General features: G+C 37.9%; 1 protein-coding gene across 1 annotated transcript; it reads right to left on the bottom strand.

The window, feature by feature from the left end:
- Positions 1-498: 498 nt before the first annotated feature.
- Positions 499-22,904, bottom strand: LOC121676485 (tyrosine-protein kinase TXK-like). The gene is made up of 15 exons (XM_042053050.1): positions 21,110-22,904; positions 15,373-15,424; positions 15,052-15,154; positions 14,030-14,235; positions 13,009-13,074; positions 12,339-12,393; positions 11,448-11,527; positions 9,927-10,054; positions 8,720-8,794; positions 7,624-7,795; positions 6,699-6,915; positions 5,711-5,775; positions 3,577-3,695; positions 2,959-3,116; positions 499-1,641 (listed from the first exon to the last, which is right to left on the bottom strand). The coding sequence occupies exons 1-15, from the start codon at positions 21,123-21,125 to the stop codon at positions 1,573-1,575; spliced, it is 1,581 nt and encodes a 526-aa protein (XP_041908984.1). The 5' UTR covers positions 21,126-22,904; the 3' UTR covers positions 499-1,572.
- Between the last annotated feature and the right edge of the window lie 60 nt (positions 22,905-22,964).

The following is a 22,964-nucleotide window of genomic DNA, read 5'->3' as shown; positions in this document are numbered from 1 at the left end:
GATAAAGGACTGAATGCTCATAAATAAATTGATTATGAAAGTAAACAGTGACATCAGTTGGTGGCAATTCTTCTGGCAAATTACTTGAAATAATAAGAATATCAAGCTTTATTTGATACAGAAATGCCATAGAAGTGTGTTTGAAGGTAGTCCCAAATGTTCAAACAATGGGACTAACAATTTCCTTTCCCAAGGGATGGTAACTATCAAAATACTACAGCAGTAAAGATGACTGATTACTGCCAGGACTATATTTGACTAAGATATGCCATCATCTTTTGGAAATTCAAAACTTTGTGGGTTTTTCTGTATTTAATTTTATTGTTACAGTTATTTTTTAAATTTGGAAATGAAAAATTAAATTGTGACTCAATTCATGACAAAAATTAAACTGAACTCAGTCATTCATTAGCTAGCATGTTTTACATATTTTGTCTACAAATCCCTATAAAACTAAATACTGTGATGTACTTATCTATAATTCACAATGCAATCACATATTTTCAAGAACATATTTATTTGTAATGGTCCGACTATTTTGTTTTAAATAATTATGAATTCCATCTGCCTTTCCTTCTCTACAATATATTTATATTGACCATAGTTAAGATTTAAAATTAAAAGTGGATAATGACATAAGAAGTAGGGTTGCAGACATGTCCATGTAAGATATCATGAGATCCATTTGAGCTTTACTGTCAGGTTCCAGTTTTAACTCGCCTTTTAACCATTCTGGGCATTTGCAAGGGAGGACTAAAGCACGTGTGGGCATTTGAGTAGGCAAGAGCAGAGGAATGGGAGAAAATACTGGAAAATTGTGGAGAAGTTGGAATAAAATAATCCTTGCTCCCTTTCTGTTATTAATGAATTGGAATAGAAGACACCTTGACCTGAAATGCAGGTTTAAAATGGCTTCAGAGGTGCTCAATCTTTCCAGTCACTCAGATGTGACTTGGGAAATGCTAAGTGGGGACTGCTGCCTTTGCTCCCTTTCCCTGCCTTTGTCCAAGCAGTGGGTACAGGCACATGTGTGGGCACTGCTCCAGCAGTCATTCACTTGGCTTACTGTCCCTTGGAAACAGTGCTCTGGTTCTCCAGGGCTGGATGCTTTGCAGTGCACAAGGACTTGCCTTTAAAAGTGACCTAGCCAGAGCTTTATCAGAGGTTCTTCCATCATTTTTGCTGCTGCTAATCAGTATTCCCCAGTGCATGAGTCATAGTAAGTACCAAATAATTTAATAATATCGATGCAGGAATTAGTGTAGCTCTGAACAAAAGAATGAATAAAAAGGTCTATAAGGTGAGTAGGCTTGGTTACTGCTTTTCAGACAGAAGATATTCCTCCCTAATCCTGAAAACAAAGCCTTGAGAGTCCCAAACCCGTCTCCTGGAGTATCTTTCTCAAATAAGTAAAAACTGGGCCAGGACCAAACAGCTACTTCAGTATGCAGAATGCTGGTACTGTGATTTAAGTAAAGACTTCTGTAAAAGGTTGATGTTTTCTGTACCAGCTACATTAGTGGCATGCTTAATGCTAACCTTTCAGTAAATATATTGGTATAAAATCTATGATTATGTCATCTCTGCTAGATCTGTGAGGGTCACTATTAACTCTGCAAAAGTAGGACGTCCTTCAGGTTTCTGAAAAGAAAAGCAGAGGATAAACTTATGTTAGCAGATTGGTCAACTACAGCACCAGACTTCAGAAATTGGATAGAAGTACATATGAGACACAACTTAAAAATTACATTTTATTTTATTAATACAGAAGAAAAGATCAAGTTTGTCATTTGAGAGAAAAAAAATAATCTGCTATTCATGACACCAGCAGCATGAGCACAGGCACTTGTCAAAAAATTCCTGAAATTCCTTTATACTTATTTCAATTCTGGATCAGAATTCCTATGGAATTTCTCCTTGCAGTAGGTCTATGGAAAGCCCTACCTGTCAGGAAACCATGATACTCAGGAATGCTTCCTGGATTGTTGAAAAAGAATCTTCACTGCTGTACAATTTGAAGTGCTGCAGCTCAGTATGGAACGAACTCCTGTTTGGTGGCAGACAGAAAAGAGAACTTCTTCCCCATGATCTCTCTGCTGGCTAGCACTCCAATGGATGTTTGCAGTAAGCAAGCAAGCTGGAGGCAATCTAGATTTCCATATCTTAAGGGGTTTTTTTACTCAGAATTTAAAAATTTCATACAGAGTTAAAAGGTGGGAGATAAAGGAGACAATGGAGCAACAAGATTCCCTGGCTACTCACTGTGTGCGCCTACACATTTACATGAAAAAATTGCACACAAAGCTCTTCTGAAAATACTTTTAACCTAAAATAAAAGATTCGTTTCCTAGAGACTAGAGAAGGAGGGTGCTCAAGGGATTAATAAGGTGGATAAGTTGATGAAATCAGTGTTTTGATACCAATCTAGGAAGTAATAGGTGCTGGACAAATGGCAAAAGAACATGAAGTACTAAATCAGTTTGGGGAGGGTGAAAGGGGCACAGCCTAGGAGCTGTACTGATGTACAGAGATACTGATATACACCTGAAAAACGGGGTTCAAAATCTATATTTAGTGGGCATATCCACTTGGTATACGAATGTGTTACAGTTATCATTCAGAGCAGATCTAGAGAAAGCTATGCATGATACAAAGGTGTGAAAAAGGTACTACATTGGACCGAGTAGAGAAACATGACAACAGTGGCCTATTCCAACCCAGGGATGGTCTAGACCTATTGTACTGATAGTGTGCTTTATATTTATTACCTGCAACAGTCAAAAGAAGCAGAAGCTTGTAAACTTAGGTGTGATTTGTAAAAAACATAGTTGAAGATGCTGAGAATGCCATAGATGTGAAGTAAGGATTTAATGTCTTGATCTTTTAAGATTGCTTTTATATCCACATTAAAAATTAATAATAAAGTAATACCCCAGGGAAACAGAAAAGGCAACAAACCTCATGCCAGCAGCTGTACATGACTTTGTACACATGATGCGATGCCAAATGTGGTCGATAAAGTCGGTTACCCTGAGAAATCTCATGGACAACTTCAGCATTTGACTTTGTTTCAAAAGGCATTTTGCCTTCTGTGAAAACTTCCCACATCAGTACACCTAGAAGTGAACCAAAATAGGTTTAGGACAAAACAAAAGACACCAAACCCACAAGCTTTTAACAATATTAGGAAAATAAAAACCACTCCTGATTCTTTTTTGTATTGAAAAATACATGAAAATATGGGCAGCCTGAGCTGAATGAAGGATACAACCCAAACCATTTTCAACTAATGTAATTCTGCTCTCTTTTGAGTCGGCTAAGGTGGTGGTCCACGAAACTCAGATGAAGATATATTTGGCTAATGAGGACTTATCAAAAGTGCACATTTCAGTCAAAATCTACTTTTTAGGTACATAACCTTCCTACTGAAAAACCCATTTGTCCAATATAAGCAAGATTTGGAAAATGGGAAGGACTGCAGCTTAAGATAGGTAGTGCAAGTAAAAAGTTACATTTTCCTGAATCACGTCAGTAGTTTTATGGAAGCGTAGTTGCACATTCACCTAATCAACTCACCAAAAGACCAGACATCTGATTTGCTGCTATATTTTTTGAAATGAAAGACTTCGGGAGATGACCATTTGACTGGAAACTTGGCACCGGAAGAGCTGATATATTCATCACCAATGACATACCTAAAGAATAAGAGGAAACCACATGTATTTGAATGAGTGACATTTTCACAAATGGTTTAGAATTCCATAAAAATAGTGTCAATTTGGAAACAACAAGACTATATCACTATTTTAGTATAAAATGAACAAAAAACCCATACTGGAAGCTATTTACTTAAAGAGATTTCTGTTTAAATAAATTATTTGGATTATTCAACAGAAATATGTCAGAATAAAACATTTTGATACTATCATAAGACTGACAGGATGGTTATTATTGTCATCTTGGGTGTACATTGATAAGACACACCACCATGGGCAGGAAAACCAGTGGCAATAAATAATTGCTTTTTCTAAAAAAGTCATTTTTTAAAAGGATCCACCTTTTCAACCACTTGTTCTACCAAAATATGACTCTTGCTGCCCATCTTCACAGATGCAGTATTAGGGACATTGTTACCAAAGCAACACACAAAGAAATGTTCATCACATTTGAGGCAACGGTTCTTGTAGGTGCACTAAAGTAATTGTTTTTGCCCAAGCTTATAGGAGCTGACCTCCCAGATAAGATGAAATTATGTGCCTAATGCAGGCATTTATAGGGCAACACTTTAAATGGTTACTAGGCTGACCCCTACATACTTAGAGACTCTGGGCACATTTTCCAAGTACTACTGTCCTGAGCAGATCACAGACGTGCCGTACACATTTATTCTCAGGGAAAGCATAAAGTTAATTTTTTTAAGCACCTTTTAAAGGAGGTCACATTGAAATAAATAATCTCTTTGCCTCACTTTCTCATTTTGGTGCAGGCACAGAAGCATGGGAGTTTATTGAATAAGGAACATATGAAATAGCAGTACAAAATAAACCTGTAGTTGTAGTTGTGAGCTCTGAATAATTAGGTTGTGTTCCCATCACTTTTCCACAGCCTCCCCAGGAGAGTGAGTCCTAGAGCCACACAACTAATCTCCACTTTGTGGCCACAGTGAGCCATTCAGGTCCATTATTCTTAAGCTAGATGCTGACAGCCACCTTGGTCTTACTTGTTTCCTGTTTCATTTGGGTAAGTCCAGAGCCCTGATATTGGCCTTACCCTTTTGGGGAGCAGTACAACCGTGGTACAGGATAGCCCTTTGAAAAACAAGTTCTTAGCTACGAACTTCTAGGGTGTTGAAAGCATGAGGTTAGAAACATGGGGCAAAACCAAAGGAGCATAGCTGTGCTGATCTAACGATTTGCAGCTGCAAGGTAAATGTCACCACAACCTTCTGCTCAGAGCCACTGACTCTTTCAATCTCATCTGCCTCCTAAGTGAGCTGATTCAGTCTGCTAATCCCACGAAAAAAACAGCCAGTAAAACACAAAAGTGGAGAGCTTTGTGCTGAGCTTGGAAGAGGAAAGAAGGAAGGAGACATCCCCTTTGGGTAGCATTCAGTCATTTGGTCAGCTCAGCTGTGTCCTCTGAGGAAAGTCCGTGAGGCTAGAGCGATGTTTCTCAGGCTGGTGCTTGTCAGAGTTGAGTGGGCTCTCTTTCCTCACTTTAGCTGGTTCTATTGCTAAGCAGAAAAACCACTTCCCTGCCAGGGCAGGATGTATCACACTTCCTGCCCACCCTCCTGGTCCTCCCTCCATCCTGCCTCACCTACTCAGCTACCGCTGCCTCGAGAGGTCAGAACCAGCTCCCAGTTCTGTCCCTGGTGACTTTCTGTCCTCCATCCTGCTCAGGAAAGTTGGGGAACTTCTTTCTTCAAGCTTCTGTGCACTCTGGGCACTTCTCTGCCCATAAACACCTCTGAAGTTTACCTAGCACTTTGTTTACCTATCTTGCACTCACGTCACATGTCACAGAGATGTCACATGACATCCCGTTCATGGTACAGCGGTTAAACAACATTACAATTTTCATCAGAATTCAAAAATTAACCACAGTGGGATTCCCCAAACCAGTGAAGCAAGCAGAGAGGTTAACTAAAGATCATGCTGCAGCCCTCTGAGAATAGGTGCTCACAAAACCCTTGTTGATGGCCTCGTACCTCGCCATGCCAAAGTCGGATACTTTAACGACATGCTCCATATTGACTAAACAGTTTCTTGCAGCCTGGGGAAAATGAGAGAAACATATCTGAAATCTTTGTTAAAGAATTTTAAGAAAAACACAGCAGCTGATTATATTTGCTTCAGCTCATACTGTTTATATCTGAAAGGAGATTAGTGTATTGGTCAAAAATATTTGTGAATTTTTGTCTCTGAGTCAGTGAACATATTTCACTACTGTGTAGTTACACATACATAGCACATAACAACTTAAATGCTTGTAGGGTGAGTTGCAATATGTTTAGATATTCTTGAATGGTGAAAGAATTTCAGGCTGCAGTCTAATGATCCAACCAGATATTTTCCTGAATATCAACACTAGGACAATTACTGTGGAGTTTAAACATGTTTTTTTATGTTTTCATTATAGAAATCAAGAACCTCCTGGTAATTTTCAAGATTTTACACTTCTTAATGCAGCTAGGTAGGAGAGAAGGAAGATTTCCTCTCTACATCCAAATGTGAGCATTGAAAAAGTATCAGGGAGTAAAGAAACAAGCTCTTCTCCTCTAATTCCCTGTCTATGGGCAGAAAAGCCGCTCATATACCCCAGCATTGAAGGATGGCAGTAGGGAGCCAAAAAAATATAGATAGAAAAAGATTTCATTTTTTAAAATTCTCATTGTTGCTGACCTTTTGTAATGCTGTGATTCTGGTTGTATTGTGATCACCTTTCTATTGAGGTGTCCTAATACCAGATAGTTCCATGTCAATATCCTAATTCTCTCTGACCTCCAACAGAAAAACTTTTCTCAAGTAGTTTTTTGATCTCTCCATGGGCAAAATAACAGCTGAAAAGTTTGGGTTTGCCTTACTAGATCCTGTAGGGCTGAAGTCTTACAGGACACATAATGTCCCATAAAATTCAACAGCACATTCTTTACTGCAAGTATTTGTCAAGAGCCTCAGAAAACCGATTTTACTTACTAAATCACGGTGAATAAAGCTATTTCTTTCCAGATATTCCATCCCTTCACAAACATCCTGGCACATGCTCAGGAGAATGCCTCTGCCAAGTTTCCCCCTCCTTTGCCGAAGGTAATTGAGCAGGCAACCATTTTCCATGAATTCAGTCACAACGTAGAGAGGTTTGTGATGTGTACACACTCCATAAAGCTGGACCAGCTTTGGGTGGGAGAGTTTCCTGTTTAAAATCACATTTTAGACAGGCTAATATTTGTTCTTGGCAGGTAACTAGACCTTTGATTCTCATGATGGTTTTGAAAAATACTTTCACTACTTGATAAACAGTATCTTATTCAGCTGTCTTCAGAGCTCTCCCACTACCTAGCACATTCCGGTCTACAACTTCCTCCAAAAAGTTCACTCTGTGAACTCATAATTGATCATCAGTTATATAAATGCAGTGAATGCAAAGCTTGATATGGTTGGTGCAAAATGGAAAGGTCCAGTTACGCTTGGCCTGCAGGCAGGAACCTTGACCCTGCAAGGGTTCTTCTCTGGGCTTTGCCAAGACCTCATGTGGATACTTCCCTAATTTGCAAAATTTGCAAATAGGGTAATATGGTTTCTCAAAAGCTTTAGTTACATAAAAGCTCTGCCAGTGTTCCTAGAGACACTGAGTTATGGATTAAAGAATAGTTGTAGGAGCATGTTCACATTTTTCCAGAACATTTACTCCCCATTGAGCTCCACAGTACAAAGCAGGGCACACTCTAAAGGAAGAGTCTGGGCATAGGAAGCATCTGCATCTGTTTGGTTCAGACCTTTACATCAGCCTTTCTGTCCCCCACATCCATCATTCCCATCAAACTGCTTTGTCTGTTTGTTTGAAATGCAATTAGGTTATATTCATTTCTTGGTAAACTGACAGAACATCCTTTGTACTTACATCATCAGTTTGGCCTCCTCCATGAAATCATCTTCAGACATTGCACCTTCATTGATTGTTTTGATGGCAACCTTGATAGTTTCTTTCCATTTACCGAGATAAACAACTCCAAACTGCCCACGCCCAAGTTCTTTCAGGAACAGCAGTTCAGATGGGTTTAATCCCCATTCCTCTGTAAAAGCAGCCCAATATGCCATAAGAGTCAGGCCAACTTTCCTGAGCCATGCTCCAGGACACACACCTTGCCAGCTGCAGTTAATGCACGCAGCGAAGCATCATACCTGTGCATCAGCTATAGCATGTTTTAAATATCTGAAAATTTTCACTGGCTCACATATGTTTAAATATAAATTATATTTTAGAGTTTGAAGAATGTGATTAGGGATTTTGCTTAATGTAGAAATGTCTGAGGCTTGAAGATAAGGCAAGTGTTTAGCTTTGATTACACATGAGAACTTTTTTGGCATTATTATATGTGATGTTTTTAGCTCCAAAGCAGTTCCAGATGGATAGTATAGCTACAGAAATAGTCAATGGCTACCTTTGTTGTAGTAACTACAATAGTTCTACCCTTCAGAAATATTAAGCCTTGAGATTCACGGGAACATGAAAAATACTCAGTTTTGGAGGTTCCTATTGTCCAACAGATGGTATGAAATTCCTGATCTATATACACAAAACTGGCATTTATTTCTTGTTTGTTTTAATAACATGTAAGATTCCATTCTTATTTCTAAAACCTGTATAACTGACCATCTTCTCCATAAATAGTATTAATTTCAGGTTTCAAGTTCAATTTCCTAAGTATTTAAATAAATCAAATAGCCTTTCAAACATCAGTTTGAGTCTTAGGTTCACTTAGAAAAGTCCAAATAGCTCTGAACTGCACTGGTGGTTGTAACAGAAGCACAACAGTCACTGCACAGAAACAGCTGAGTCAGGTGTCTCATTTGGTACTGACACCTTACACTGTTTATGTGTTTCTCATCACCAGGAATTTCACAGATACAACTTAATTATTATCTGGGTGAATATGATCTAAGCTCTTGCCTAGGCAGATAGCTAAATCTCCTTCAAAAGAAGATAAAAATTTTACCATAACTCAATTCTACTGTTTCTGGTGAAGTACATCCATCTGATCTGACTGGATGTCGGAGACGTGTAATAAGACCTGTAGGGGACAAAACAACAATATTTTGCTGACCAATTACTTAATTTTAAAATATGCCATATCATACCTCTTCTCAAACAAAAATACTTGGAATCTGATGTAAATTTCTTATTTCTTGAAGTTACTTTTGCTTACAGTTTGCTCAGATAAAACACTACAGTAAGAAGAAATGGAGAAAGACTTTAATAGGGCCCTGACTACAAAAGTATTTATACTTTCATAAAGCCAACAGTGATACTCTTGCTTGTTTGTACAATGACAGTGATCTTAAATGAGTTCTAAAATGCTGTGTCACTGACCTAAACAGTGTCTGCCAGCACGACTTCCCAGGTTTGAAATGTTTTTGTGCCTGTTATTCATTTCTTTTGCATTCATAGGCCAATAGTACCAGTGACTACATCCCTCACCAAGGACTCCCGGCATTCATTGATTCTTCCCACTATTACTTTTAGGGCCGTTTCTGCTACAAGTGTTTCCTACAATCCTCCTCCCTCCAGCAAAAGGCTCTGTCCATTTCCATATCTTCCTCTCTAACTAGTGAAGTGATCTCTGTGTGTTTTCCCATCTTCATTCCTTCAGAGTAAAACCATTTTAGATTGTATTAAAATTATGGGCAGAACCAAGCTGAAGGATATTTTTCATGCAAAAAATTATAAAAATCTGCCATCAGCCAACAGTTAGAGGTGTCTAACCCTGGTAAGCTGAAAGCCGGTGTTAAAGAGTCCTTGTGCTCCTAATTCTGACACTGATTGTTTGTGGTATGGGTTGGGTTTTTTTTCAAAATCAGTAGAATGCTGCCTGCTGATGCACAGCATAGCTCCTGCTTTTATTAAATTGCATGTATACAGGTCCTTGTCATAGACAAAGAAAGAATTATGATCAAATTTCACCCAAGCCCTATTCAGTCAAATATGAACAAAGAGCAGGCTTCTATCTTTGCTAAAATTATTTAATACATGTAGATGAGTTTAGTAGTTTCACTTCCCCCATGGTATATGCACACAACAGCTATGACTTTGGCATAAAGAATCAAGGCATATTTAAATTCATTAGCAATAGAAACACTTGTGTCTCTTTTTATAAGAAAAGTATTAGGAAAAGATGTAAAACCATATCAGCTTACATGCATTACCTGCAGCATTGTGTTGATGATACTTGATGAGTTCAGGAACAGATGAAAAGAGATAGTTTTCTGCTACATAATATTGTCCGAAGTGATTTTGTTTAATTTGATAATGTAGAATATCTCCATTATGACTTCTGAAATCAACAAAGCATTGTAATTTTCAGTAAAAATAATTCATACTATAAATCTGCTTAAATTTCACTTTGAATTATGAAATTGAAAGCATAGAAAAATCTGAAAACTTGGGATACAGTTCTCAACTTAAAATGGCTGTGTGCAGCTGGGAAACTGTTTGAGGAGAAAAAAAAAACAAGACTCCTTGAACGGCTATTTCTCCCAAGTTTGAGAGATAATTGCACAATGTTTTTTGTTGCCCAAGTATTTTTTACCCCTGTACCACTGCAGTCATAATAAATAGCCATAGTGTCCAAGAAGTGTTCCTCCTAATTAAGCATTTATTTGAATATAACCTCGTAAAATTAAAATGTCCCTAATTACCTATATTTTCTCCCAAAAACTTAAACACAAATTCATTTATAACATGGGATTAAATTTTCTGTTCTACTTCTTCAAAGGGTCTTCATTGGAGCTTTTATTTGATACCTTTGTTTTTCTGTATTTTCTGTCTTTTTTGTTTTCTGTATATTTTGCTGCCCATCTATCCCTGCTTTCTATGACACTCAAAATTAAGAAGTTAAGTTTGCATTTCAGGCTGGTGGTTGCTGAAGGTTAGCTCTCTAAATTGTGGACACATGGTCACAACAAGCAGAGATCAGAGTACAGAAACATTATACAGTCTGCATTATCAAGTCATTATCAGGAACATTACTGAGCCTACAGAAATTGTGAGCCTGTCCCCAGCACAGGGATGGTGGGGAGGGCTGGCCCCATGTTTCCGGGCGGGAATGGAGGGAGGGAGAGGGTGGTGGTAACAGCAATGCCTTTGCTCCTCTCACCTCTGGCTAGCTGTAAGAGGGAGAGAAGGAAAGCAGACACAGTTGATACAGGAGGATGTAGGAGGGCTGATGAAGAGGGTATAAAACAGCTTGAAGGGGGTTAAGTCAGTGCTGTAGGTGATTGCTCCTGATATGGGCAAAAGTGAATCCTGTGGCTGTTGTCTGGCAAAAGTAAGAGTGCACAGTAGGGGTGAGGTGATTTTAGGAGACAAACAGGAGAAGTTTGAGGACAGCAGAGTCTGGGATGAATTAACAGTGCACAGAACCTATGGAGAAAAGAAACAGTTTGGTGCAGTGGCCAAAGGCTGTGGCATGGTTTCCACAGCAGATCATTTGAGAATTTCAGTGAGTGCAGGTAATCTTGTCTGGACAGGACATTTGCACAGCCAGTGATCCACTGCCCACCATCATCCTTTCTGTACACATGATTATTAACTCTGCATGAACAGCATCCCAGCAGTTCCCTGATCTTGTGCACTGCATGTCCAACCTACCCAATTATTCTGAGGAGTTTGGAGGAAGCTTTTCCATCACCTCTTGATTCAAACCCTAACCATTCAGAGGAACTTACCCTTTAGCCCGCGAATACATGGACAGCGTAAGAAGACCTTGTCGGCTTGAATCTCTGACAACAAATGCACCTTCTTTGGGCTGAAAAGAAATCCAAGTAGAGTTATTTTATGCTTTTGAGCTTCAATAATGCTCCCTTGAGACAGGAATTGCAGCTGATTAACAAATTCTGTACAATACCTATGACTATTTGGGAGGAAGACAAAGAAGTAAAGAATAGGAATGGATATCCAGGTACATGGCAGAGCAAAAAAAAACCCAGAGATAATAATAAGTGCCAGGTAACTTCTTAGAGATAAGTGATTTAGCTGAATTGTACTCTTCAGTGTGAAGTAGTCAAAATGCTTTGACTTATTAAAAAAATCAAATTGTACAAATCACTAGAAAAAAATACAGTTAAAACAGTTTTGTCTGAGATATTCTTCCCTTGTCTTTCTTGTCCCAGGCCTGAGTTAGTCCTTGAGCAAAGACCCAATGAGTTTGACTGAGTTAGGCACTTTAGTAACTGACAGGGGTAGAATGCAATATGGATTGTTTGCTCTGTATTCAAGGAAGACGTAGCAGTTTTGTCAGGTTCTGCTAAGCTCACTGATTAGCTAACTACATGGATTTCAGTCTTCAATGTCTAATGCAACAGACAAGTACAGTAAGCCATGCAATTCGATTTATCTAGCATGGAAAATCTACATAGAATTTGCTGGGGCTACAATTTAAAGCTTTGTGAAGTCTGGATAGTCTGCACTCTATGCCTTTTTATTTCAAGGTACTTTCTCTCTTACAGCAGACCATTTGGATTTGGATTTGGATTTGGATTTGACTGTGATAACGCTCTTGATGCCTCTACTGATAGATATTTTTCAGTACTGTTAGCTCTGTGTGCAACCTGAGTTACCTTCTGGCGCAAGAGAAGTTCTGCTTGGCTTCTGTTTATGTTTCTGCAGTACCACCTGCAACAAGGAGATAACCTATCCTTAATTTCAGCCAGTAAAAATGAATGTTTGCTTTGTTTCACAGTTTAGTAATTGCATTATTCCAAGTCAAAAATGTGTTTAGAACTATCATTGTATATTAACATGTCTTAATTTGGAATTGTTTTATTAGATCTTTTTTAAAAGAACTTTCTGGCCCCAATTTACTGTGACTAAATAATAGCTCAAATAAAAGAAACCCCAGGAAAGAGTTACGCCAAACTGTGATGAAATTTACAGTCCTGGATGATGTGTCAAGCCTTCCTTCTCTACAATTTTTCAGAATTTTAATATTCTCTCCAGCAATTTAAATTGGAGTAATTGGAATTAGCTACATGATCACAACAGGCAAAGACCAGAATACAGAAACATTAAGCATTGAGTCTAGAGAAATAGAAAACATCTGGACTCTGACACTATGATTCATGCAAATGAATGTTAATTCACTTTAAGAATAATGTTTTGTAAAAAAAAAGTGAGCTTTGATAAACATGTTAATGTCTAATAAAAATTCAAAGGATCAAGCATTAAAATGTACCTCTGCAATCCATTTTTAGAAATGAAAGCACAATTATCATTTTCAAAGGTACTTACTTGTACGTTTCTAAATTACTATTCCTGTTCTCGGTAACATAGTTGCTAGGAATTAGACCTTCATTCCTGAAACAACATATTGGGATAATATTATCGTATAGTGTGAAATATTAGTAGGATTAGGATATACATCATCCTTTTGTTGAATTACAAAGGGGCTATGTTGCTAGATTCTGAATTCCAGCATTAGAACTGAATAAAAATTTGAGTCCTTTCATCCCAGGCATAACATTTTTGTCCCACAACTGTGGATGGCTACTCAAATGAAAAAGTCAGATGGTATAAGCTAAGATATAGAAAAAAATTATTTTTCTTCTGAATCAGAAGCCACCATCTTAGTTTTCAGCCTATTCGAAGCTTCTATATGAAGAAATATAAAGTGTGTGCTTACTTGTATATACAAAATAGTTGTCAGTATACTTTTGCTGAAAACCTGAGTTGAGAAAAAGCATTTAAAATATTTAAAGGAGAAATCTGAATGGAAAGGAGATGGTTATAACATAACATACAACCATTCCCAACATAAGAATGCAAAGGAGAAAGGAGAACAACACAAAACAAACCTAAGTGTCAAAAGGATCCTAACTGAAGTTTATCTAGTTCTCTAAAATACCCAGGTATTTTGGGTAAGAGGATTTTTTTCAGGTATGTCTTCATAATCTCTATGGTTTTATGACATGTTTACACGTATACACTCCACTGTAAAGCACTTGAAATATGGAAAGCTGGATTTGCACATGGCTCAGAGCCCAGTGATTCACATGGTCCTCAAACACCTTGCTCAGGAAATTACTGAGTGTAGGGCTTAACTCTGAATTCCCAACAGATTCTAGATTCCCTGTCCATTTCTGCGGTGCCAAACCCTGTTGAAAGTCTGACCAGTCAGTCTGTGTGCCTCATACATAGTTGAACACTTTCAAGCTTGTCCCTAAATTGTTTCACAAGTCTCACTATTGCACAGGTTGTTTTAGGCTTTTTTCTTTCTGTGTAGGGAGATTGAAATAGATGCCCTCTCTCTTACCCATGTCGGTCTCTTGCCTTCCACCAGAGGGGATCATACTGTTCGAGGATAATGTATTCTTCTGACTTCTTGAGCGGTAAATCCAAAGGTCCTCTAGCAAAGAAGTCATAGAGTGCAATAACTCTGGGATTCTTGCTGTAGTCTTCTAAGGCCTCGGCAGGCAGAGGAGGTAACGGCTTGTTCTTAAATTGCAACTGTCTCTTGCGCTAGTGAAAAATAAAAGTATTTTTCATAACCAGACCTTTCTCTCTACTATTGCTTGCATAATTCCCCTGCTATTATACTGTCTCAGTAACTAAGAAGAACTCATCATGGTTGTTACTGCCCCTTGTAAAGCACTATCATCTCATCACTTGTAAAACTGCAAGACTAAGTAGTTTGGTGCAGAAGCAAAAATGACAACGGAAAGTGGAGTGAATAACAAATAAGCTATCTGCCTTAGGAGGGGTGACTTCTACACTTTATGGATGCTGGGACAACTCCTCGCTGGTGAAAAAGCAGAGCAGCATTGAAATCAATGGAGGTACAATGTCTGGAAATTCAGTCATTTATCTGGAGAATTAACATATAATTCTGCACTGCAGACTTTCTTGGCAAACTGGCAGGAACATAATAATTTTCTTTTGCATCAGTGGAGGTTCTACCTTTGCACTTAGTTATACTTTGAAAACTCAGATTAAATCAACTTAGATCTAATAAAACTAAGGTGAACATTACATACCAGCTGAGCAGGGTGCACTTGCATTTGCCCAGCAGGGCATTCCCACCCTTGCCATCTCCATGACCCAAAACCAAAGTGGAAGAAGGAACCACCTTCTTCATGACAGCAAGCTTGGGAAACCTCACTGTGACCCTGTATTTACATCAGTAAGACTCTTCAGTTACCTTTACTCTGTAATTTTTATGCAACAAAGAACTTTACAAGCTCAAGAGCTAGTTACTCCCCTGCTTATTCTGGTACTGAGCCACTGTATGTCAAATCACTTCAATTCTCTCTTTTCACTTGCCAAAATGTTACTTACCCGGCACTTCCAAATAGATTCATAGGAAACGTCTGGTTGTGAGGCAGAGTACTGGGTCACCAGGACAGTGTCCGGGTCCAGGTTCACATTTGTTCTCATTTCTCTGATTTTGAAAAACATGAAGCATTTGTGTGAATGCATATCTATAAACATTCACATAAAAATATCCATGGATATACATGCCTTCCTCCATTAGGAATATGCAGAGTACAATGTCTTTAAACTTCAGCATATTTGCTCTTCTACTGCAAATAGAAGGGTTTTAAGAAATCCTTTTTGTGTAGATATTTATTTACGGAAAAGCTGAAGCATTTCACATACCTTTCTTGCACTGTGCAGCAGCAGCAGCAGAAAACAGACTGGATGGTGTGATCTGTGAACAAGAACATTTTCTGTATTTGCAGTGTTCCTGTTTGTTTGTTCACAAAACTTACAGAATTAAGGTCTACCTGATGTGCTTAGACACACTATTAGCTCTGTCTTGCTGTGAGATATCTTGCAAATCAATACAGCTGAACTTGCAGCCACCAAAAACAGCAGAGCTTTCTTACCACAGTCTCACAATGTTTTGGCAATTACGAGGCCATATATATATGAGCTAAATCAGCTCACTAAATTAGCAAAAATAAATAATAAAAAAAAGACATTGTCAGCCAAATTCATACCGATTTGACTGATTACACCACCCTGCACAAGCTCTACCTGGTGCAACAAGGGGGATGAGAATCTCATCAGGGACTGGAGGTGGAGAACTGTCCCCTTCAGCACTGACATAATTTTTAGCTTATTCAAGCCAAATACAAAACCACATTTTTATGACAAAGTTTTCTTTATTTTGAGGTTTATTAAAGGACCCACACTATATTAATTTCTTTGAATTAATATGGATTTTCCTATTTCTGTTGCAACCATTAGTATAATAAATGCACTAGCCCAGGTTTAAAGCATGGAGAGAATATATACCTTACACTTGCATGTCAAGGGGCTGATAATCCTGAGAAAAATACATTGGATACATCATCACAGACATCAAAAATTTAGAGAGAAATCAATCCAATATATCAATCCAATATATCTTGTATATGCAGCAGAGAGGATATGGTATTAAATAGGTTGAAAGGCATTAAGAAGATTTGAATGAGGTAAATAAATGGTTGACACTTGCTCTGGTCCACTTCTACGTGGGCTGAGACCTACTTTCCCCAGTTTGTGTTCCCGTAGCAGTTTGAGCCAAGCTGCAGCAGTTATGGTCCCATACTCTTTCCCTCTGCACCTCATCTCATCTCAAAATGAGTAAGACAGGATGCTAAAATGGCAGGTAATCCCTTTCTGTTGGGTCAGCTCCCTGAGCTGTCTCACCCTCACGTGTCACCACTGGGCAGATGGGAGAGCAGCAGCACCTGCAGGACAGGCTCAGGTTCTCAGGCGCAATGTACAGTTCTTTAAGAAGCATGAGAGCCAGGGACGGAAAGAGAAGGTTCTCCTCATATTCTGCTGCATTAACAGAAAATAAACTTTATATCCCACTATAATGTGTCTTATTTTTCTCTGCCACAGAGGCCATAGTTTGCAAAGAGGCTTCAGATTTTTATTCGAAATATACTTCCCAAGGTCTCAGAATTTTTCTGCTTTGTATTTCACATGATATTTCTTTGTGTAGTCCCATCAATTCCTTCCACTTTATTCGTTTTTCCCGCGTGGCATTTTTGCATTGTTGATCCTAATGAACCAATCCAGCCTGGAATAAATAGGATGCCCCTTCTGGTGCCCTGTGAGACTTTTTGCTAATGCCTAGTACCAACTGAAAGCCAAATATGCTGAGAGTATGCATCCTAGCATTCAAAACATTAAGCAACCTTACTACATGATGAAAATTAGACTGTTGAATCCTGTGAAGAATCTACCTACCATGTGGGAAACTGATGAGCCAACAGTAATCAGAAGACACCATCAATTGTTTGGTAAAGATTTCCAGTGACAGCTGTGAAAAATGCAGCAATTAAAAATACCCAAGCCAGCAGACAGCTTCTCTTCAAAGAAGTCAGGCTAAAAAGATATGGGCAATGAAGTTTATTTGCTGCATAATTGTCCAGTGTACATTGAATTGTCCTTCGGCCATTTAAAACTGTCTCATGAAAAGTGAACACCACGGGTGAAAAAATACTTGAGTTTCTTTTATTTCAGCCAGTGACATGAAGTTTACTCAATGTCTATAAAGTATGTAGTTATTTGCAAAAAGGAACATGACGTTTGGAATCTTCTCTGTTTCTTCTCATTGAACCATCTAATCTAATTAAATATATTTTTTCTCATCAGATTATTTGCTCTCCATATAAAACACAAGAAATAGTTAGAAGCAGCACTGCAGATTTTCTAGGTAACACTAGAATAATTTTCTAATAAGATTTTAAAGATTTGACTATTACCATGAAAGCAAGATGTTCAGACAGATGTTATGGATATGTAATTCTGTTTTGTTTTCTTTATGAGCCCAATAGTTTGAATATATTTGTAGTGTAAGCTCAGGAATCCTTTTTGCCTTCAGTGAATCTCAGACTTGCTTTGTTAATTGATGATTTTTGTGTCTTATCCCCTCCTTTTACTGTGCTAAAAGCTATTAGCAATAAATGACTGTATGTGACATTTTAAAAAATAACATAAGCATATATGATATTGAATATTTAGCCTCTTGTCCTGTCCCTAAAACCACAGGAAAGGTATAGGTTGAAGCTGTAATCATGATGTTTCCTTCCTGGGATATGTGCTTCATTTGGTGAGCAATTTTTCCAAGGGTAGAGCGTGTAATCCAATAACGATGACAAAATATGATATGACAAATTCTGAAGACTATAAGTTAGGGCTCAGATTAGACGAAGGCCATGGATCAGACAAGACCATGCTGAACTGAATTGCGGGATCTGGAGGAGCAGCACAAACTTTGCACTGTTCTGTCAAAGTTTAGCTGTCCTCATTCACTCTGTTGGAGTATTTTAAGTGTGAAATCACAGCCTATCAATCCAGCAGATATTTATGATCCTAAAGCAGGTAATTTCCAGCTCTTTGAAAATGAATTTTTCTTTAAACATCTTTTCTCAGCAACCTCAGTCACTTCTGAAATTCTTTTGTCCCTGCATTAGTCCTAGAGTATTCGTGGACTGAATTCAGTAGAAATTAGTACAAGTGTAAATTAATGCAGTGCAAACTGTTCATTTCTGTTTGGAAATTCGTCAAGTCTGCTAGGAAACATTATCAAAGCACATAGAGAAAGGCCTTCTGCTCTGCAGAGCTAAGTTCTGCTTTAGTTAAATTGACTTAAGTGTGGAAGCCTTGACCTGATAGCTTGGAATTTCAGCATCTCAAGCAAAGACTTGTGTACTTATCTATGCATTTTACATCTCCCTGGGTCATTGGTAAGCTTCTTGAACAACACTTTTCCCTCCCGATTAAGTTCATATTTCTTAAGTTCATAACTCACTTTAGAAAGTAGGCCCAAACTGTGATGCTCTTTCAGAAAGATTTGTCCAACACTGCAGATGAGGAAAGCTATGATACATTGAGTGAATAATTTGATTTAACTTGCTCTCCTCTTGGCCTCCTGCTTGCGGCCAAGGAAGATGCTGACACTGAGGGCTGTACTCCAGTGTGCACTGTCACGTAGCCGGAAGATGGCATTTCCTGCCTGACACTTCTCACCCCCATGTGCACCCTCCCATGTCTTGGGCTCTTCCTTTCTTTCTCTTTTCTCAACAGCCATCAGAAAAACTAAGAAAGAATTATAAACCTTAAACTCCTGTATTTTAATTTTTTGAAAAGCTAACATTTAAAATATAAATAAATTGAAAATACATTCTTAGAATTTACTCATTTAAAATATTTCTTCTTGATTATCCCTTCTGCTAGATCACTGAAATCAGTGGAACTATTCTATCTGATTTCCTTCAACTTTTCACCAAAGACTTTTTCCTAAGCAAAACACTGGATTTGTCAAGGAGTGTTAGAGTCACATACATGTTAGCAAGCCTTGATCCCCAGGTCCCTAACTCAAGTAACCACATTGAAGAGTTCTTAAATTAAAGATTAGTCACTGATGAGTTGTACTTCAGCAAGGAAATCACATTTTGGATTCCATGTTTTGAAGAGAACAGAGAGACCAATAAGATTTGCCATGTTATGACTGACAGACTGCTTGGACAGGACACAGGAAAGAAATACAGGCTAACAGGAAGAAATACTCCATAATTTTTAACAGTAAATTAATTTTGAAGTCTGTTAAAATGAAGTGCTTACGGAGCCCTTAATTTTAGATTCTACTTCTCTGTTTCCTACCTAACCAAAAAGCTTCCCAAAAATTTTTAAAAACCGATCAAATCTTGCTTCTTTTAAATCCATAGCAAGGAAGATTTCCCCAGCACCCACAGCCCCATAAAATCTTCCAGCTCACATTTCCTTGAGTTCTATCAAAACACAAGCTACCCAAAAATGTTGCTTTGATCCTCGGGGTACATCATCATGGAACAACTAAATTCAGTAGTTTAAAACCTAGGTTTAAATTAAACAAGATGAGTATTTGAGCTGTTGAATCTAGAACTTGCCAAATCTTCCTTCTTTAATTGTATAGAGAATTTTTTATTTCTGCAATTTTTGATGAAAGCTTGCAACCTTAGACAAAGTTATTTAACATAGGAACAAACAAATACAGTGCATTTCACCTCTAATGTATTTTTCTTTCTGGAAACAACTACTTTAGGAGGAAGGCATTTGTTTATAAAGCAGTGTCATATTATCTCCCTGGTAAGCAAATACGAACCCCAACATTTACACAGAGCCATGACAGCCTATCGAAGCACAGAGCCATACATTAGACCTATTGGGATGCTCAGTTTCAAAACAAGAAATAATCGTGGCACATGAAGCACGTGCTAAAGTAAAAACACCAGAAAACTGGCGTTGAAGCTAATCTGACAAACACTCAGCCTAAAAATGTGCAGCTGACATTTTGATAATCAACATTTTAGTCCTGAAAATAAATTTATCTGTGCACAACACAGCAGATGGGATGCAAGAGGAAGAAGAAAAAGACGGGTCAGCTGTCAGGAACAGCCATTTGCTTAAGCAGCTTAAAGATAGTCCCATCAGAACAGAGAAGGCAGAGTGAAAACACATCCTGGCCTGATAGAGTCCCACAACACCCAGAGTACACTTTGGGTTGATAATGTCGTCTGTTTACGTGGCCAATTCACACACATACATATGCGCAATCTTCCTCCTATCTTCAGTTGTTACTCACTGCAAATAGCAGCTTTAGGAAAGTAACATCAAAGACAAAAGCAACAAGTTAGAAATAAATTTTTATCATTTGCATTTTATAATTTTATTATTTCACCATTTTGCTTTTCTTTTACTGAATCACCATTTCTCAAAGCACGCCTAACACTGAAAGCACTCTAGTCCATGTCTAAGGTTTGCACTTTTCTAGCATTTTTTGCAAGAAGTTTTTGCTCTTGCAATGAAGCAGAAGGTTAACTGTGTTCAACACTACAAACTCAGCTTCATTCATCAAACCTTTGCTGTAACACACAGTTTGCTTCCTGGTCTGGTCTGTTAGTTTTCAACAGTACAACAAAAACCAATAACCTGGTAGAAAGCTACAGTATAGTTTGTTTCTAAAAGCACTTTAAAATATGAGCTTTCAGCTTTTTGTGTCTGCAAGCTGAGGCTTCCTGTCTTTCCTGTGAGTTGAGTTTACTCTGGAGGAAAGACAGGTTTAGTTATACCAAACTTTCTATCTGTGTCTATGCAGTTTATGAGTTTAAGAACAGTTTGTGGGACTATCTCCCTATCTATACATAAAAGTAGTTGCTTTGCTAAATCCATCATACAGTGGATTAATATTTGTGCAATAATTTTGAAAGTTAAGACAAGCAGTCTTAACAGAGATTCCCTTAGTGCAAGAGAAAGCAGGTTCATATTTTTATATTTAAATGCTTCATTTGTTAAGTACACTGCTGTTGCACAAAACAAAACTACAAGATAAAAATATGCAGCCAAATTTACTTACAGGTAGAAAGAATCATGTCTGCTTATTCGTTTATATTAAGATGAAAATGCAAACCTCTCTTCATCAGCTGTGCCAGTAAAACAGCCCAAACTGAACTTTTCACTCTGATACGAAGCATGGTAAACCACAGACACCGCTTGACCGCGCCTACTTACCTTTTATTTAAAAAAAAAAAAAAAAGCCCCAAACAGAGTAGAAGGAGAAAAAACGGTCTGCTTTCTAGAATCAAACATTTTATAGAAAAAAAGTTATTAAACTGTTATCAGTAGGCCTAAGTATTTCTTTAAAAAAAAAAAGTAAAAAAGCCAGAGCAGATGTAAATCACAACATTTGGTTTTGTTCAGATGGATTTTTCACCCCAACATCTGAAAAAATTCAGTTATAATAAAAATAGGAGGAAAGGCTGAAGTTGCTTAAGGGTGAGCAAGCTCATCCAGAAGAAAGGATGGTACAGCATTTCAACCTGCTTTTCAAGAGACCAAGAGAGTCAGCAACACAGCTGCCTTCAGAGGTGTTCTGATCCTTTCTAAAATTAGCCATCTAAGCCTACATTCAACTGAAAAAAAATGCACTCATCAAGAAACTGGGTGCCTCAGAGCTCCTGACATCCCAAGTAAGAGTCAAGCCCAATACCAAGTAGGCAGAAATTATCTTCAGGTACCCAGAAGAGGCAGGTGAAAGGGTCAGATTCAAAGCACCCACCCCACTGAGAAAACTGCTGCCAAAAGTCCACACAGTTAGGGTGTATTCTATTATACAAATTAATGATGAATATTTAATTAAAGTTCATTGCAAGCAATTAATCTTCTGATTTTCCTAAGCTTCATTTGGGTTTTAAGGGAAACATTATTTACAACATGACGCAATGTTGAAAGAGTTAGCAACACCATGCTTTGGAAGATCTTTGAGAAAGTGGGGTTTAAATGAGTGGCTGGGGAAGGAAAGATGTGCTTGGCTTACCTTAAATGCTCCACATTGCTTTTTCCACTACTACTACTAGCGAGAGTAGAAACCCCTAAATTTTCCCTTTTAACAATACCTGCTGCTGGTATTGATTGGAGAGTGGTTTTGGACTCAGCAATTTGACAAGTTGGTTTGCATGGTTGGAATAATCTTCTGAGGCTTTGTCATCAAGAAAAAGGAAATAGGCATTTGAACCTTTTTTGGCTGCCTGTAACTTTTCAATAGAATAGCATTAGAAAAGGAAAGCACTTCTCCCAAGAAAGAGGAGGCTTCCTCCTTTTGAACATAAAGCCAAACATTTAAGCAAAGCAGGGTGGGGATCTAAGCATGTCCAAAACTGATTACAGAAATACTCAAATGCAAGAATGATGGAATGTATTAAGCTAACTATGGTTACTCTTAATAATTTCATTGGAAATAAACTTCACCATATTTCTCTCTAACTACTTAAAAAAAAGAACTTTTTGTGCAATCTATTTGCTATTACATGTGGCACAATAGCACAAGTAACAAAAGAAAATGAAAACATTTAATAGAGCTACTCAGAAGGTGATTACAGCAAAACTGGAGTGTAAATACTCCTCATTTGCACTGCTACGAAGTTAGGTTAACTCAAGTAGGCTTCTGCAAGGCTGTGGAGACATTAGTCTCCAGAGAGAGAGGACAGCACATGTAACTTCTAAGGAGAGTTCAGGTAATTCTGAACATTTCATCATGGCCAAATTAATTTAAATATGTATTCAATCTACCACATATATATATATGAAGAGAGAGGGAGAGTGTATGTATACATACTGAAGTGTATATATATATATATACACGCATATATATATATATATATATACACACATGCACTACCATAATGCCATATTCATGTGAACAATTAGTTTGA

The sequence above is a fragment of the Corvus kubaryi genome, unplaced genomic scaffold (genome assembly GCF_017639235.1).
Source record: "Corvus kubaryi isolate FWS band 111438036 unplaced genomic scaffold, C.kubaryi_AGA036_p1.0 split1-131, whole genome shotgun sequence".
In the NCBI taxonomy this organism is placed as follows: domain Eukaryota; kingdom Metazoa; phylum Chordata; class Aves; order Passeriformes; family Corvidae; genus Corvus; species Corvus kubaryi.
The sequence above is the reverse complement of the archived record's forward strand: the minus strand, read 5'-3'. Positions and strand labels throughout refer to the sequence as shown.

Excerpts from the sequence above, each read along its gene's own strand:
- LOC121676485 (XM_042053050.1), bottom strand. Across the intron at positions 5,776-6,698 it reads GCTTTATTCACCGTGATTTA|GCTGCAAGAAACTGTTTAGT; the intron begins GTAAGTAAAATC and ends CATTTTCCCCAG. Across the intron at positions 3,696-5,710 it reads TCCGACTTTGGCATGGCGAG|GTATGTCATTGGTGATGAAT; the intron begins GTACGAGGCCAT and ends CTTATTCTTTAG.